The sequence below is a fragment of the Octopus sinensis genome, linkage group LG8 (genome assembly GCF_006345805.1).
Source record: "Octopus sinensis linkage group LG8, ASM634580v1, whole genome shotgun sequence".
Taxonomy (NCBI): domain Eukaryota; kingdom Metazoa; phylum Mollusca; class Cephalopoda; order Octopoda; family Octopodidae; genus Octopus; species Octopus sinensis.
This window is the reverse complement of record NC_043004.1, coordinates 23,879,426-23,897,029: the sequence shown is the minus strand read 5'-3', so window position 1 is coordinate 23,897,029 and position 17,604 is coordinate 23,879,426. Positions and strand designations below refer to the sequence as shown.

General features: G+C 35.5%; 1 protein-coding gene across 2 annotated transcripts in view; it reads left to right on the top strand.

Moving 5' to 3' along the window:
• LOC115214911 (atrial natriuretic peptide receptor 1) overlaps positions 1–17,604 on the top strand; it is a 795,859-nt gene that overhangs the window by 373,399 nt on the left and 404,856 nt on the right. For both annotated transcript variants that reach the window (XM_036505277.1, XM_029783970.2), the window contains exon 3: positions 6,278–6,467. In XM_036505277.1, coding sequence (XP_036361170.1) covers positions 6,278–6,467 — 190 coding nt within the window. The remainder of the gene's footprint in view (positions 1–6,277; positions 6,468–17,604) is intronic.

The following is a 17,604-nucleotide window of genomic DNA, read 5'->3' as shown; positions in this document are numbered from 1 at the left end:
AGTCAATAACATTAAGTCAATTACACGAGTGTTCAATTAGTACTTATTTTATCAACCCCGAAGTGGTGAAAAGCACAGTCGATCACTGTAGAATTTGAACTTAGAGCGTGAAGACTAAAGACTTAGAGCATTTTGCCTGGTGGGCTAAGGATACTACCGGTTCGCAGCCTACTACTGTAATATATTAGTAGACAACGAGTTTATAATATATCTTAGTAACGTGATTAGATATCCTGGTCTATTATGCACTTTAGTTATTTCTACTCTCTGCTACATGTAGTGTAGTCACATGTCAGTGGAAACTGAATTATGATATCTTTATTAATTGAGTGACTGTTACTTATATATAAAATTCTTTGTAACTCAGTCTGTTCCCAATGCATTCTCAAACGGCTCAATCATATCAAATCAAATTTTATATGGTAGTACTATGAGACTCCCCGAGTGTCAACATATGATTTTTTTTTGGATTGAAACAATGTAACATTGGCACTGGTGCTGTATTACGTCTCAAAACTCGAAGAATAAAAGTGAAACTTTCGACGGAGTAAGTTATAATTAGTTTCACTTTTAATAGTTTTACTATATATATATATATATATATATATATATACATATGTGTGTGTGTGTGTCTGTCTGTCTATATATATATATATATACATATATATGCATGTGTATATATATATATGTATATATATATGTGTGTATTTATATATGTATGTTATATATATATTTATGTACATATATATGTATATATATGTATGTATGTATACATACGTATATACATATAGATGCATACATGCGACTTCATGATATCGTGTGTAATTTACTTATGAAATACTTACGGTCGACACTGTCCCTAAACGTCCTTATTTCGGACTGCAGTTTCAAATGTCTCTTTCCATGATTTTAAAAACTGACGGCTTGTGATCTGAGGAAAATACATTACTGTTTTGAAGAGGATGCGTCACCACTTACATGCTTCGTAGTCGGCACCAATTAACCATTTATAAATACACAATAATTATAAAGAAAGTCCTATTTTAAAGTCTGTTTCCAAGATTAGTACTAATATTTTGGTTACCTTGAATGTGAAACGATTTCAATTCTTATATTTAGACATTTCGCATTAATCATATTGCTAATGCCAAAGCATATACTTAAAGAATACGCTTTATTTTCGCGTTTTCCAGCGTTTATACAAATCTGAAAGCTTAATGCCCGTGTACATAATCGATAAATTGATCGTTTTTAGATATATCTAACTTTACTTATGAGTTAAATTGCGCCTGGTTTTGCGAAATTAACCGTGAAACCCGTTCACAATGCTTTCAATTTCCAATTTGTAAGGTTTTGTTTGCAGTCATAAGTTTTCCCATCTGTTTTCAATTGAAATCGAGGCTAGGTGGAGTATAATAAATCATACATATTAAAAAATGCAGCTAATTGAGTGTGTTAGAGGTGATCGGTACACACTATAAGAATACATATATGACTTCACTTATAACACCTTGATAGTAATTCTTGTTGTTGAGATACATCGCTCTTATTACAACTATACACACACACACACACATACATACACACATACATACATACATACATACATACATACATACATACATACATACATAGGTACGTACGTACGTGTGTGTGTATGTATGTATGTATGTATGCATGCATGTATGTATGTATGTATGTATGTATGTATGTATGTATGTATGTATGTATGTATGTATGAGGATGTGTTTCTTTCTCATAATAGAATCTATAGATATGCTTATACCTGTATATGCATCTATGCATAAACAAATACCCACATGTAAATAGGTGTAATTTTGCAAACAACAAGTTTTCATTTAAAAATACAGTATGATCAGAGACAACTCAAAGTGCATACAGTAGTGAAGAGCACTATATACAAATACACATGCATACACAAACATATATACACACATATTCACATACATACAACCATGCATGGACAGATATATATGTATGTATATATATATACATATATATATATATATATATATATATATATATATATATATATATATATATAAACACACATGCAAACACATACATGTGTACATACACACTTATGCGTATTAACAAATTCTCTCAGAACTGTCGCTGATATTTAGTCTTAGACTTCGTTAATCATTCAAATAACAATTACATTTGTTCACAGTTTTCTCTGACTGTACTCATTAATTGTATAATATTAGGAATAATTTTTAAAAATCATTAACAACAGGAGGACAAATACCACGGGACTGTAGACAGAATAATGATAGAGATAGGGTGGGGATAGTAGACAGGCAGAAAGAGAAAGCGAAGTATACATACACACTCATATAAATACGTAAATGTCGAACGATGGAAATGAGTGCTCAACACAGCATAGGTAGATATAATTTCTAGAGGAATGAAGAGAGAGAGAGAGAGAGAGAGAGAGCATGGTACACATATCAGAGAGGCCGCTTAAACAATCATTATGAAAAACAGTAAGCACAGGGGATTAGAATCTTTTATTGATTATTCTTTACTTGTTTCAGTCATTGGACTGTGACCATGCTGGGACACCGCCTTGAATGGTTTAGTCAAACAAATACACCCTAGTAACATTTTATGGGTTTCTAACGCCGAACCGCTAAGTTACGGTGACGTAAAGAAAGCAATACCAGTTGTTGATAGGTGGTGAAGAAGAACAAACATAACACGAACATAAATGCGCCTGCGCACACACACACACGCACGCACACACACACACGCAAATGCACGCACACGCATACGGAACTGACTTCCACAGTTTCTATCTACCAAATTTCCTCACATAGTAGAAGACACTTTTCCAAAGTACCACACAGTGGCACTGAACTCAAGATCACATGGTTGGGTGGCAGGTTTCTTTACCACGTTTCTGTGATATCAACAAATTCTTATTTTTCTCTGTTGAGTTACATTTAACAGCGTTTAGTTCCACATTGGTTAGGCATTGATCCAAATTTCAATAAAACAGATCAATTTTAGTTTTATATAACGGTATAGGGTTAAACACGCCGAACAGCAGCTATGCATTCTAAAGTCTTAAATTACTAAAAGATACAATATTCACACGGTGTGGTGTGAGAAAAAGCAAAGCTCAACTGTTCCCCTGTTAATAATCTCTTTAGGTTATTTCTGAAGTAGTTATCTTGTAAAAGCGCCAGAATCCGCTAACAATTTCACAAGTGCGCGTAAAATATTTTAATGAAGAACATCGATAATTGTTTAGGCTGCTAATATAACATCTTTACAACAGATATCTGAAACATCTCCTCTAATTTACCTAGAAGTAGATAGTTATAACTTGTAGTAAGTTTGAAAAGAGACAATCGTAGACAATTCATATATCTTATCTAAATGATAGGTATCTGAAACCGAATGGTTAATATAGACCATTAAAGAAGCATTTAAGCAAATGTCATTTGCGACAGGTACAATAAAATTACACTGATGGTTGTTGCTTTATTTTAGGATACAAGAATATTTCTTGAATTTTTTCTGGAATAATTGTGTATTCGCTTTCTATTCTACAGTATAACGACGAAATACGTCAGACCTGAGGAAGGATATTTATTGAAATTTTCTCGAGATTCGAAGATAGATAGTCGGTATAATTGTAGTATTGGTATCAATTCTAAAATCGGAATAAACAGAAATAAACACAGTGCCATAATCTAGTATTCTACTTGAATCAGGTGACAAGTATTTTAATGTCGATTTAGCTATACATCTTAGATCATGTTGCTTCGGTTAAGCTTTCCTCAACTCAATATTTTACACCTCGGAAAGCATTATTTCTTTCGTAAGAAAAATATTTTCTTCAGTAGTTTCTTAATTTGGTACGTGATCAAGGATTTATTGGATACATAATTAGACTTTACGGTGTTTATGCTACTTTCAAGAAAATTGATACCGCTAATAAGCTTCAGTTGAAAATTGAAACGGGTCCAAGGCAAAAGTTTATTGAAGTTACTGGGTGACTGTGACTTTCTTTTATACTGTATTTCGTTGTTGTGCATAAGAATGATGTCATTGCATCTTTCCTCATTTAGGGCGATGTCTGGGAACTATTGAAAGGACGTTTTACTGTCAGTTCAGGACTTCATCCAAAATGGCGTTACCAGAGTCAACGACTCTGAAGTAACCAAAGGCTGGGTTTGAACTGGGAATCTAATAGAAAGCATATTTGCACCGAAGAAAGCCAAAGGGAAAAAAAAATTCAAAAAATTTAGATATAAATTGATGGGAAATCCTGGGCCTGCAAAAATACACCCAACATTTTCGACATTTCCATGGAGCTAATGACTCCACCCAAGTTACGGGTCGTGTAAGACTTTACCTACTTAGCGGTCTCCATACACAACTTAATGTATAAAGGATATAGCTATAGACTGCTAATACTTTCATACATTGAAGATACTATCTGACCAGGAATCAAAACAGGCCTGGTGTCTCTAAGTCATCCTCTAACCCAAGGCAACATGTTCCTACATGTCTTCGTGTTTTGACGAAGACAGGTGTAGGAACAACAAGCATGTGTATTATTCATATGTTTATATGTATGTGTTTATAACTGAGTGTGTATATATATATATATAATTAAGGGTTTAGCAAGATCCTGCTTCACCACATACCGAAAATTTAGAAAATAGCAGCCAAAGACAGCTAATTCCTTTCACTACAGATATGACTCCACAGACAACATTATTTGTTTGTAACACACATAGGCAAAAAGAAGAAAAAAATAACGAAATCAAACAGTCTTCGATTAATTATGGACGCGTTTCTGGATTAGAATTATAAAAATTCATTTCCTTTATGAACATAATATTTTGAGAATTATAAATTTGAAAATGCTAGAAAATGCTAGAAAACCTACCCTTTGCATCTTCGAGCAAGCGTCATCGAAACATAACACAAGGTAGTCAGCACATCCAAATTTATATAGATGAGTGAATTCATATTTCCCTCCAAGATTACCATGTGCGTCGCAAGATAGTACCGCAAAAAGAAAACCGCAGTTTTTCATCAGGGAGTGAAATACTCATTACAGAATTACTAATTCTTTACCCTTTATCTGGAATGATTATTACATATATATATAGGTGTGTTTGTGTTTATGTGCGTGCGTGTGTGTTTTATAGAGCATGAATTATAACCGAGGCTACTCCACATGATCGATTATATTTCAAAGGATCCAATTGTCTAGAGGAAAGACGTAAATAATTTGTTTATTTCATTCATTCCTCACTTTCTATTCTCTTAGAGGATTGTTTTTTCGATGGCTGGGCTAGTGAGTCATTGTATACTTCTTGCAGGGATGTAAACTTCGTGGTGTTAAATTCTGTCTGATGACTAGCTAAGCTGAGTAGAGTTTGTTGCTTAAGAGTTACATAATGAACTTAAGACACATCATATATAGTCTATATTCTACCTATTTTGGATTTTTAGCAACGTTAGTAGTAAATTGTTAGTCGTATTGAAACAATCAGCTTATTGAAATTTCTCGTAACTTCGTTATAGGAAATGTGTGTAAATTACGATCTTAATAAGTTTCTATTTCATCGTACACTCTCCTCTTTTTGTTGTCTATACTAGCCGCTTATTGCCTGAAGCTAATTAACTACCTACACTCGGATTCAACCAGTGTGTATGTGTGTGTGTATATATATGCTTATATATACATATACATATACATACATATATATATATATATATATATATATATATATATATATATATATATATATATATATATAGAAACAAAATCGTACTAGACTTGTGGGAACTGTATATCAGCTATGTATCTTTCTATCTCGATCACTAGTCGAGTAGTATCGAATCTTCAGTATTTTTTGAGCTATTGTCTACTCGATGAATGAACGACAAATGTTTAACTTACATATGTTTCTGTATGAGTGTGACAGACTTCGCTTTGCCTACAACTTTATGCTTCATTACATGCTTTTTAAACAAATGGTTAGGGAGTGCTTCAATATAGATATTCGAGGACGGTTTCTATATTATATTTATAATAAATATTGCCCGCACTCAATAAATATTCTGTTATTCTCCAAAGCACTTTAAAATAACAACGTTTAAATTAGCACACATTCACAACTATACACACACTTCCAAATACACACACGTGCTCACTGATGCGCACAAGCATACACAAACACGTGCATACACATACTTATATTTATCGTTTTTATTGCATTTACAGCAAGGCGGCATCGGAGAAACCATGGTACCGTGAAAATGCTACAGACAACGATATTGCAAAGAAAGCATTCGAAGCTTTGATGACCGTAACTTTAAGAAAACCGGACAGCGCTGCCTATAAGATGTTCTCTCGGAAGGTAAAGGAAAGAGCGCAGATGAACGGCAGCAATTTTACATATGGGGAAGAAGAGGTTTGTCATATTTATTTTTTTCAACAGTCATTTTATCTCAAAGCAATGTGAACCACAAGGCAAAATACATTTATTTCCCTTAATTCACCAGAAGGTGTATTACTGACTTTGCAATTGTTTTTTCATAATGGCACAATTTCTGTGACTTTTTAGGAGTGTTATGTAATTAATTCCCATAGTAATTGTGTGGTACTTTATTTTCTCAAACCCTGAAAGATCAAATGCAAAGTTTTTTCTCGGCACCATTTGAACTCAAAAAATAAAGAACCAGAAAAATCTCTGCACGTCATTTTGTCTGACGCTCTAATGACTCAGCCAGTCTACGGCTTTAATTCTATCTTCCCTAAATCCTGATCCAACGAGGAAATCTCTCTGAGGTCAATCGACCTGCTAGAAATATCAGTTAAATATCTATCAGATCCCCCCATTTTAGAAAGAGACGCGCAAGAATGTAGTTTAATTACTTACAGAAGGAAAGAAGATGGGATTGTCAAAGCTGTTATGTTTTCCATCAAAAATTTGATGAATCATAGATTTACTCGATCAGAGTTGGCCAGGGGTTAAACAACTACAACGGTAACGGAATGCTCCAGGTTAGATTGAGTGAAACAAAATACGCGATGGTTAGGATTGGAAACATTTTGATGATCTATAACGTTCTTCCATTCGGATATATAGAAGCACAAGAATAAATAAGAATAACATGAAGTAAAGGCTAGTATTTTTGTGCTTTTTACTTGGGAACTTATTGTATTTCACCGTCTTGTTAAATGGGGCCTTCTCAGGGCCAATTTAGTAGGACGGCGTATATGTGACATTCACCTGAATGTCGCATACACCCAGTGTGCGTGTAGGCGTACACACACACATGTATATATATACATGTATACATATGTTTTTTAATCGTGTGGATTCTATGTGTAGAACATAAATTCGCTAAAAGTTTCTGAAAATTCCAAGAACTAACAAAAGCATGTTGTCTATATGGGGTGCTTAAATCAGAATTCCGCTAAATCCGTTTGACACTGACTAATGGAGACACCCGTAATGGTTGCTGCTTATTCTATTATAAAAGAACAACAACATTTATTTACAAAAGTAATAAATAATGTTCAAATAAACCTAAAGACAAATATATAAATAAAAATAACTGATTTAAAAACACATCAGGAATATTTCAACATGTATTGTCCATCTTTCCACACAGACCCATATTTTGGTATAGAACAATAAAATAGACATGCGAATTAGCGAATCATTCATTTCATTTGTTAAGATAATTCCAGATTACTAAGTATTTGGTCATTTACTTGGAAATTCTCTTCTAATCAGCCGCAACGATAATTCACTTCTGAATTCGCTTTTGACAACCACGTTATCTTTGCAATAACATCAGGCAAATATCCACACTCAGGGAGCTACACACACACACATGCACATACACATATATATCATCTATCTATCTATCTATCTATCTATCTATCTATGTACCAATCTTCCTTTCTTTCGCTTTCTCATTCTACCTATCTGTTTATGTATCTCTTTATCTGCCTGCCTTTTCTCTGTTTCTCTGTCTGTCAGTCTGTATGTATGCTTGTATATCTGTATGTATGTATGTATGTCTCTATGTATGTATGCATGTATGTATATAGGAAAATAGCTCTCAGCGGAAGATGGACCAATTGCAATCTGAGAAAGAGTAATAGACTGTAGCAGCAGAACCAGCAGCATTAGAAGCATCAACAACAAGAGCAGATACAGCAGCGGCGGCAACAGCAGCAGCAGTAGTAGTAGTTGCAGCATCAGTAGTAGCAGTAGTAGTAGTAGTAGTAGTAGTAGTAGTAGTAGTAGTAGTATAGTAGTAGTAGTAGTAGTGGAGGAACAAAAAGAAAAAGAAGAAGAGGCGAAAAGGAAAGAAGATAAAAGAAGAAAAAAGAAAAAAGAAATGGATGGAAAAAAACAAGAGGGTGGAGTAGTAGAAGTAGGACTAGGTGGAGGAGAATGATGACGAAGTGGAAGAGGAGGAGAGAAAGAAGATGGAGGAGGAGGAGGAGGAGGAGGAGGAGGAGAAGAAGAAGAAGTAGAAGAAGAAGAAGAAGAGAACTGTTAAGTTGCTGTCGGAAACACTACTTTTAGCTGTGGCTATAAGAATCGTTGCCGTCGTGAAGAGAGATATTGAAATGTATAATGAAAGTCCGTGAGAAAACATCGTGTTGGAAGTTTTAATGCATGTTTTTTTTTTCTTTCGCGGCCAGTTAGCTGTGTTTCTGTGTCATAGATGTGCATTATACTGCATTAAACTGCATTAGATTGCATGCTAAAAATGGGATTGCAGCAAACATAATGACTACGTTCCTTCACTGTTGCCATTAACCAACAATTACCGTGCTTGGAATTGAGACCCATTCAACCTTAGCCGTGTGCCAGATCACGAAGCTGGATTCAGCAGCATATATATGTGTATGTATGTATGTATATATGTATGTATGTATGTATGTATGTATGTATGTAATTATGTATGTATGTATGTATGTATGCATGTATGTATGTATGTATGTATGCATGCATGTATGTATGTATGTATGTATGTATGTATGCATGCATGTATGTATGTATGTATGTATGTGTGTACGTATGTATGTATGTATGTATGTATGTATGTATGTATGTATGTATGTATGCATGCATGCATGCATGCATGTATATATGTATGTATGTATATGTGTATGTATACATACATATACGTATGTATATATATATGTGTGTGTGTTTATGTGTGTGCGTGTGTATGTATGTATACTTATATATGTATACATATATATATATGGCTGTGTATGTGCACATCTTTATATTTCATCACATATTACATTTGAATATAACATGTATAGGTACGTCTTGAGTATGTATATATATATATGTGTGTGTGTGTGTTTGTGTGTGTGTATTGCTTTACATCTCCCCACGTGGGGATCATCGAAATTCTCCTCCTCTCTTTCCCTATATATGCATGTATATATATATATAATGACACTCTTTCAATTTTATGTCTAGCAAATCCACTCACACACCTTTTGTCGGCCCGGGATAATAGTAGAAGGCCTTTCCTAAAGTGCCATCTTGTGGGATTGAACTCAGAACCATGTGGTTAGGAAGCAAACGTCTAACTACACAGCCACGCCTGTGTCTGTAAGATGGACGTATATACATACATACATACAGACACAGACACACACACACACACACACACACACACACACACACACATACATATATATATATATATAGAGAGAGAGAGAGAAATAGATAGATAGATAGATAGATAGATAGATAGATAGATAGATAGATAGATAGATAGATAGATAGATAGATAGATAGATAGATAGATAGATAGATAGATATGTGTGTCTATGTAATGATATAAATTATATGTAGATATATATATTTAATATATATGTGTATGCATGTCTATATATATATGTACACATAATCATATTGATACATTCATTGAATTACATATTAACAGATACACATTCAGGCACATACATACATGCGGAATGACCACCTAGACGCTCTTTCATTTCGGAGTTTACCACTGAGAGTTAAAAAACAAATGCGATAGTGAAATCCAATATAATTGCAAAATAATTATAGAAAGTGTAGAAAATCATGCTTCAATTTCTTGTCGTTTTTACGTGAAATAGATTCTCATTCGAAACATACTTGAGACTGAATCACATTACAAGAGAGTTAGCTTCCACTATTTAACTAAGTCTTTGATCATTTTGCTCTTGATGAGAAATGTGTTGAAGTATGATCTTATGTTGTATTTTTGTTATTGCAATAGCCTGTAACCAGCTTCGATCAAATATTATTTATGGTATCATTTTACATTTTATAGACATAGTTCATGTTTGTCTACATTATCTCATATGCTCTTCAATGTTTAAGCCGTTAGCACATGATATGAGAGAAGACTGGCTGCAATCTCTAACAGAGTCAGTGACCATGTACATACTCACTTATTGGTTCAAGGACTATATAGTGTAGAGGGATTTACCGAGACATTTATATATAAAGATAAGAGTTGAAACAATACATTCACCATATACAGTAGCTTATACATTCACGCATACAAACTCATGAAACTGCTCCCTATGTAAGATGTTGATATCACAAAACCGTAATACAAATCCATTCGGAAATAAAAGTAACTTGGTATAAATATTGAATACATTGACCAACATCAACACAAAGAATACTGGTGGGACATTCCCATCAAAACATCTGTCAAGTGTAAACATAACAAGCCAGATATTACCGTTTAGGGCTGACACAAAATGTATTCCATCATAGAGGTAAGCTGTTCTGCTGATGTATAATAACATCGATAAAATAGGTACTAGTTGATCACTAGGAGCGATGTAATCGGCTCACTCACTCGCCGAAGTTGCTGGCCTTGTGTCAAAATTCGAAACCTATAATTAGTTGTCCCTCTAATTCATATTTAGATTTACAGATTTTCCTGCTTCCATGTAATTTTTTATGCGTTTAATGAGCTTATTTTCATATAATATTTTAATGCGTTGTTTTTTCTTTTAGTCTTTCTAATTATCTTCTAATTCTAATTATGGACTATTTTATGACGAAATCTACAATAATTAGGTTGTTAATGAAACACTTGCATATGAATTATACACCCAAACATGCATATGAAAAGCATAAAATATTATATGTAATGCTATATACACATATCGCACACAAGAATGCACAGACACTTTCGTACCTATAGACACACACATACACGCTCATGTTTACACACAAAATGTGTGTGTATAATGTGCAAAATGTATACAAAGATATATTCCTTTACTTACTCAGGTAACATATATATGCATCCACACTTTCTCAGAAAACATGAGCACATGTGTTCGTGAATGAATGCGTATGTATGTGTGAGTGAGCCTCTACGACCTATGTATGCCCCAGATGTGACACACAGTAATTCATTTATGTTTATGCATGGTGACACATAAGTACCCAACAAATAAATAATGTGTGAGAATATTCAGAATTACGACATAATTCTATATGATAAAAGTGTGAACTATAATTAATGAATCCAGAAAAATCACTTTAATCAAGTATTTGTTTAAATTCCTATTAGTATCAGGACGAGGCCCAGTTTTTGTGAACCGTATAAACCCTGCATGAGCCTGCTGCAGTATATATGTGGTACAACACAAAGTATTCTTCCTATCTCGTGTATATTCCTATTGTTACATGCATTTCCTGCTGCATCATATATTTCATAATGAAACATATTTCTCAATCTAATATATAATCGGTACCACACGATATATTTCATGTTTTACGCTATATTCTTTCTGTTCCATATATATTGCATATATTACATACAGGAAGGAATTTCAGCCATGTTTTATGGTCTGCTACCGCAACTCCTCCTTTATAGGATCCAGTTAGCTCAAGACATCATCAGGAGGAACCACGTCCAGTTTCGGACCCAAATCGTCTACCGTTTTGACGTGGCGCTCCCGCCTCGCCTTTGGGAGGTGTCTTCAACTCTGGTGTTGAGTGTATGCCTTCTTCCTCCTTCTTTCCTCTGTTCCCTGGCCTCTTCGATGTAGCGTCAACGAGTGTCAGCAGGCGACTGAATGTCTTGTCAAATTCCCCTTTAAATACCTGCTGCCAAGCTCCAGCAGGCAGCCTCAGCAAGTTGTCACGGGACGACTGTCTCAACTTTAACTGACCAATGGAGGGCGCGTAGTCTTAGCCCACGCATTCTCTAAATGAGACCGCCAACGAAGCTACTTCAGTGCCAACCTGTCTCACCTAGTGATGTTATTTTCCTACCAGCATGTTATGACTTTCAAGCCATTTTTGGTCTTCCCGCTTCAGTCATATATAGAAACTGGCTTTATCGACCGCCTCCTGTATTCTCCTTATGAGTTTTCTCAGCCCCGAGCTAGGAAACGCAAATCTTCTTTTGAATAATGTTGTTCCTATCGCATCACATATTTCATAGAGCCTTTTTAATTTCATGCTACCCCATATATTTCACATTGTGCCATATATTCAACGCAGTAATTTTTTTAAGGTATAATATATACAGACACACGGTGGCACTTGGCAGAATCGTTAGAACGCCGGGCAAAATGCTTAGCGGTATTTCGTCCGTATTTATATTCTGAGTTCAAATTCTACCGAGGTCGATTTTGCCTTTCATCCTTTCAAGGCCGATAAAATAAGTACCAATTGATCACACAATGTAATCGACCTGCCCCGTCTCCCGAAATTGCTGGCCTTGTGCCAAAGTTTGGAGCCAATATATACAGATACTGTTTGGGACTACGTTACCCATAACCTTTAAAGTGCATGCAACTGGCTAAAAAACCTGTTGCGCTGTTGGTTCGTTGGCAAAACCAACAAGCGTACATGTTAAGTCGGGTGGTTTTTGGATACATGCGGGATGAAAAACAAGTGCTGTAAGTGGGATAATAAATTCAGGGAATCAACGGTGATCCAATAAAACAACCAGGAATGTGGGACCCCTAGTTGTATCAACTGCGATTCGAAATAAGAATATAGGGAACAAAAATTAAACCAAGTATGTAGCTTAACATTCTACGACGTATACAAAATAACACCTCACTTCCGCCAATTCAGCTAGAAAGTATTAGCACTACCACTGACTTGTTAATACTTGCCATTTACAAATTTACGATAGAATTTCCATGACGTACATTTAGCAAATTAGTTGACTTCAAACTTTTGAAAATTCTATACACATCTGCAAATTATTATTCGATTTGTTTCTAGAACTGTCGTTAATTAGGAAATATAAACAATGTGAATGAATAAAGACTAGTGTTATATTAATTAAAGAAAGCATTATTAAATAATGAACGCGTTATTTAATAAAGAAACCATATCAATTATCTCATCCAGAAACTAATAAAGGCAGATATAATTTTTTGCCGATTCGTTCTTTACATATTTATTCTAAATGAACCTAAAGTGTAATGAGTTAATGAGTTACTCTGGCCATTACGCTATACATACATGCATGTATCCATTATCTCACTCTCTCTCTCTATCTCTCTCTCACATATGTATGTGTGTGTGTGTGTGTGTGTGTGTGTGTGTGTGTGTGGTGTGTGTGTGTGTGTCGTTGATGATACTCATTCTGGTTGGTTTCTTTGTGGCAAGTTTTAAACTTAATATATTTGACTAATGACTTGACTTTTAGCAAAACACAGAGATCAATTAAACTCTTTTCTCTTAAAAAGTTTGATCTGCGAACTACTTCAGAAATCTCATGACGCAAAGAAGTGAATTGGATTCTCATTGTGTTTTGACAATCACTGTTCTTGCTGTTCGATTAGCGAATGAGTCCTCTTTTAAATCGTTAGTTATTTGAAAGGCTTACAGACCTTTCAATAAATACTGACAAATAATCGGTGAAACACAAAATGCCATGAGGAGTCAATTTTCAGACACGAGGATTTGTTGACTCTAAGCTACTCTATCATCCCAAACTAACTCACCGTGGAGTTAAATTTGGTACCATACGATAGTGAAACGAACCTGTTAGTCATTCTGCCAACATGCCTACGCATATAATTAGTAGCAAATTTAGAGGGATGAATTATTAACTTTTCTATTTTTAAATTCGTTTTTCTAAGTCATATCATTTACTTTCCATTCTTCTGGTATTGATAGATTACCAGTAGTTGAATGGAATAAATTCAGTACACAATAACTATTCCCATCAAACTTCAGCCTTGTAGCAAGACTAAAGAAGCACATAGATTCGAACCACAGTTAATTATATTCATACAACAGATACCCCTTAGCATAATTCATTTAGTAAAGATAGTATACTGGAAACAGTAGACCGTACAAGATATCTCTGTGTGTATCATATTTCACTTAGTAAAGATAGTAGACTGGAAATACTAGACCGGAAAAGATATCTCTGTCTGTAACTAGCTTCAGGTAAGAAGAGATATTAACAATAAATAAGTAGGATATTAGCGAAAATAAGTTAAGGTCAAATGTAATTAATCAAACTCACTTCACTAATTTTCTTCAAGCGTTATTGAATATAATATATTCGTCTAAATTTATCTGGAAATATTTCATTTCATTAGAATCCTATTTGAATTTTTACTGTGCGGGAACGAGACATTTCGCTAGATCAATGTAGCAAACAAATGCGTTGACTTCTCTTACGTCGTCACCCCTTTCTTCAATACTCCTTCTGCAGTTGTACGTTTTCCCTTGTTTTTTCACTTACCAATTTCTTTATTTCTTTTTTTTTAACCTTTGTCTTTCATCATTCTCTGCCTACGCTGTATGCTGATCTGATGCTACGCTGTCTTATGGAATTCTTAATACGAAAGAATTATAAGGAAACTAGACCAAGGGCGGTACACACATGAACCTTCCGGGAATAGTGTGGGAAGGAAGACGGGTGTATGCGTGTGTGTGCGTTCGTATGAATGTATGTGTGTATATATATATATATATATATATATATATATATATAGAGAGAGAGAGAGAGAGAGAGAGAGAGAGGATAGATAGATAGATAGATAGATAGATAGATAGATAGATAGATAGATAGATAGATAGATAGATAGATAGATAGATAGATAGATAGATAGATAGATGATGGCTGCCTCCTCGTTATCGAGTATGACCATTGCACGAAGCTTAACTGTTATTGGTGCTGTGATCGAATGTGATTTTTTTAGCCCAGCTAAAGATCTACAATGTCTTGCACAGAATTGGCAGCTAAAACCTTTACCGGTAATAGCCGGTTGTAGTGGTAATTGGACTTCATGTACCTTGGCAAGCCGTTTAGGTCCTCCTGCCGAATTACGCTCTCTTCCATATGCCTGACAGATATGATTAGTATGGTGGGTAACACCACCACCAGTGGCCAAGTTGTCACTCATCTGTCTCGCTTTATAGATAGAGACATACATGCATACATACATACATACATACATACATACATACATACACACGTGTGTGCGTGTGTATACATATCTGTGTGTGTGTGTGTGTGTGTATATATATATATATATATATATATATATATATTATATATATATATATATAATATATATATATATCGACTCAGGCGCGCGCGTTTGCTTTCGGACACTCATACACACATATTGCCGGGAGTACCTCTTGAAAACGAGAATTGGCTTTGTAAAGACCCTAAATTTACCTGCATCCAATGCTATGCCTCCCGTTCATTTCATTTGCGCTTTTCCTGCACTAAGACGACAAAATTTTCCATCTTCCTTTGTCCTTGTTTCGAAAACCGCTGCCCGCTCCATAATGACACCATGACGTACAACCTTGGATAAAAGAACCAAATAAGGTTTCAAGGTCATCCTCACCAATTCTGTTTGCATCTTCTTCTCTTCTTTATCCACTTGCATCTCTTAGGTATCTGCAACAGCTAACATGCCATACACACTTAGGGAGATAATATATCCTCTTCCTGTGTAATTAGTTTTGTTACTCTTTCACAAATGAGACATTAATTCACTTGCGCCTCAATCCTTACATCATCATGTTTGACACAGACAATTTCCTCCTTTGCTATCCCATGGTTTTCTACCATCTTACTATTCACGATATTCGCACTCAAGTTCGTCGCCAAGTTGAACCTCATTCAAGTCCTTTAAATCATTTCCTGTAATATTTGTAGGCTTATGCGACTTGTATGATTTTGTACATCAACACTTAGACGCTAACATGGTAAGGGGTAAGGGAAAATGTTCACAAGAGTAATTCGGGGTTTCTAAGTGTTGGTGTGCCGGACCAGCGAGCCAACTCTAGTGAACAAATGTAGTTATAAAGTGATAGGAAAGACAATGCGATGCAAAAAGACTGCAGATCTGCGTTTTGTGTATGTCCCTAGCAACTGAATAATTGAATATTTTTGTATAGCTCAGTCGGTAGAGCATCAGACTTTTAATCTGTGGGTCGCGGGTTCATGTCCCACTGCGGGCGATGCAATACTTTATGTTATCTACTTTGATTTCAGCAAGGCCTTTGACAAGGTTGATCATAAGATCCTTTTGAGATAGCTGCCCAATATGGGTGTCACTGGAAAGCTGCTGCAGTGGATCAAGTGCTTCCTGTCAAACAGAACCCAACATATTGTAGTCGAAGGGGTCAAATCCAGTCCAGCCAAAGTCAGTAGTGGTGTCCCACAAGGCACTGTGTTGGGCCCACTTCTCTTCATCATCTACATTAATGACATATTTGATATCATCAAACACAATAACATCAGAATCTTCGCTGATGATTCCAAGCTCCAGAAGGTCATCAATGGCGCGGATGACAGGCTAAGCCATCAGTCAGACCTACTGGCTGTTGTCCAATGGGCGGAAAAAAAAACATGTTGCTAAACGAAGACAAATTCGAACTGATCCACTTTGGAAGGGAGGACGCTCTGAAACTCACATACTCCCTTCCTTCTGGTGAAATTCTCATGACGTCTAACATCAGAGACTTGGGAGTAACTGTGGACAACAATATAAGCTGGGTTACACATATAAGCAGCATATAAGTGGACATGGCCCGCAGAATGTATTCCTGGATTCTCATAACCTTCCAGTCGAGAGATTCCCATATCATTATCCTTCTCTTCTCCACTTTTGCCCGACCCCACCTTGAATACTGCTGTCCACTGTGGTCTCCCTATACGAAACGAAATATTATGAAAGTTGAAGCTCCCCAAAGGTCAATCGCGAAAAAGATAGATGGCATATCAGACCTCGACTACTGGGGCCGACTAGAAAAGCTGAAACTGTATTCACTCCAACGACGCCGTGAACGCTACATTATCTGTATGACGTGGAAAATATTCCATCAGCACTGTCCAAATGATGTTGGAATCACCTTCAAAATACATCCAAGACTTGGATCTCGTGCCATCCGTCCACAACAAAAATCTAAATTGCATTTCATAACAACAATACGGCACAATTATTTCACCTCAATTGGACCCGCTCTCTTCAGCATTACACCAGGACACGTCAAAACAGAAACTGACCGCACAAAATTCAAGAAGTCTTTGGACAAATTC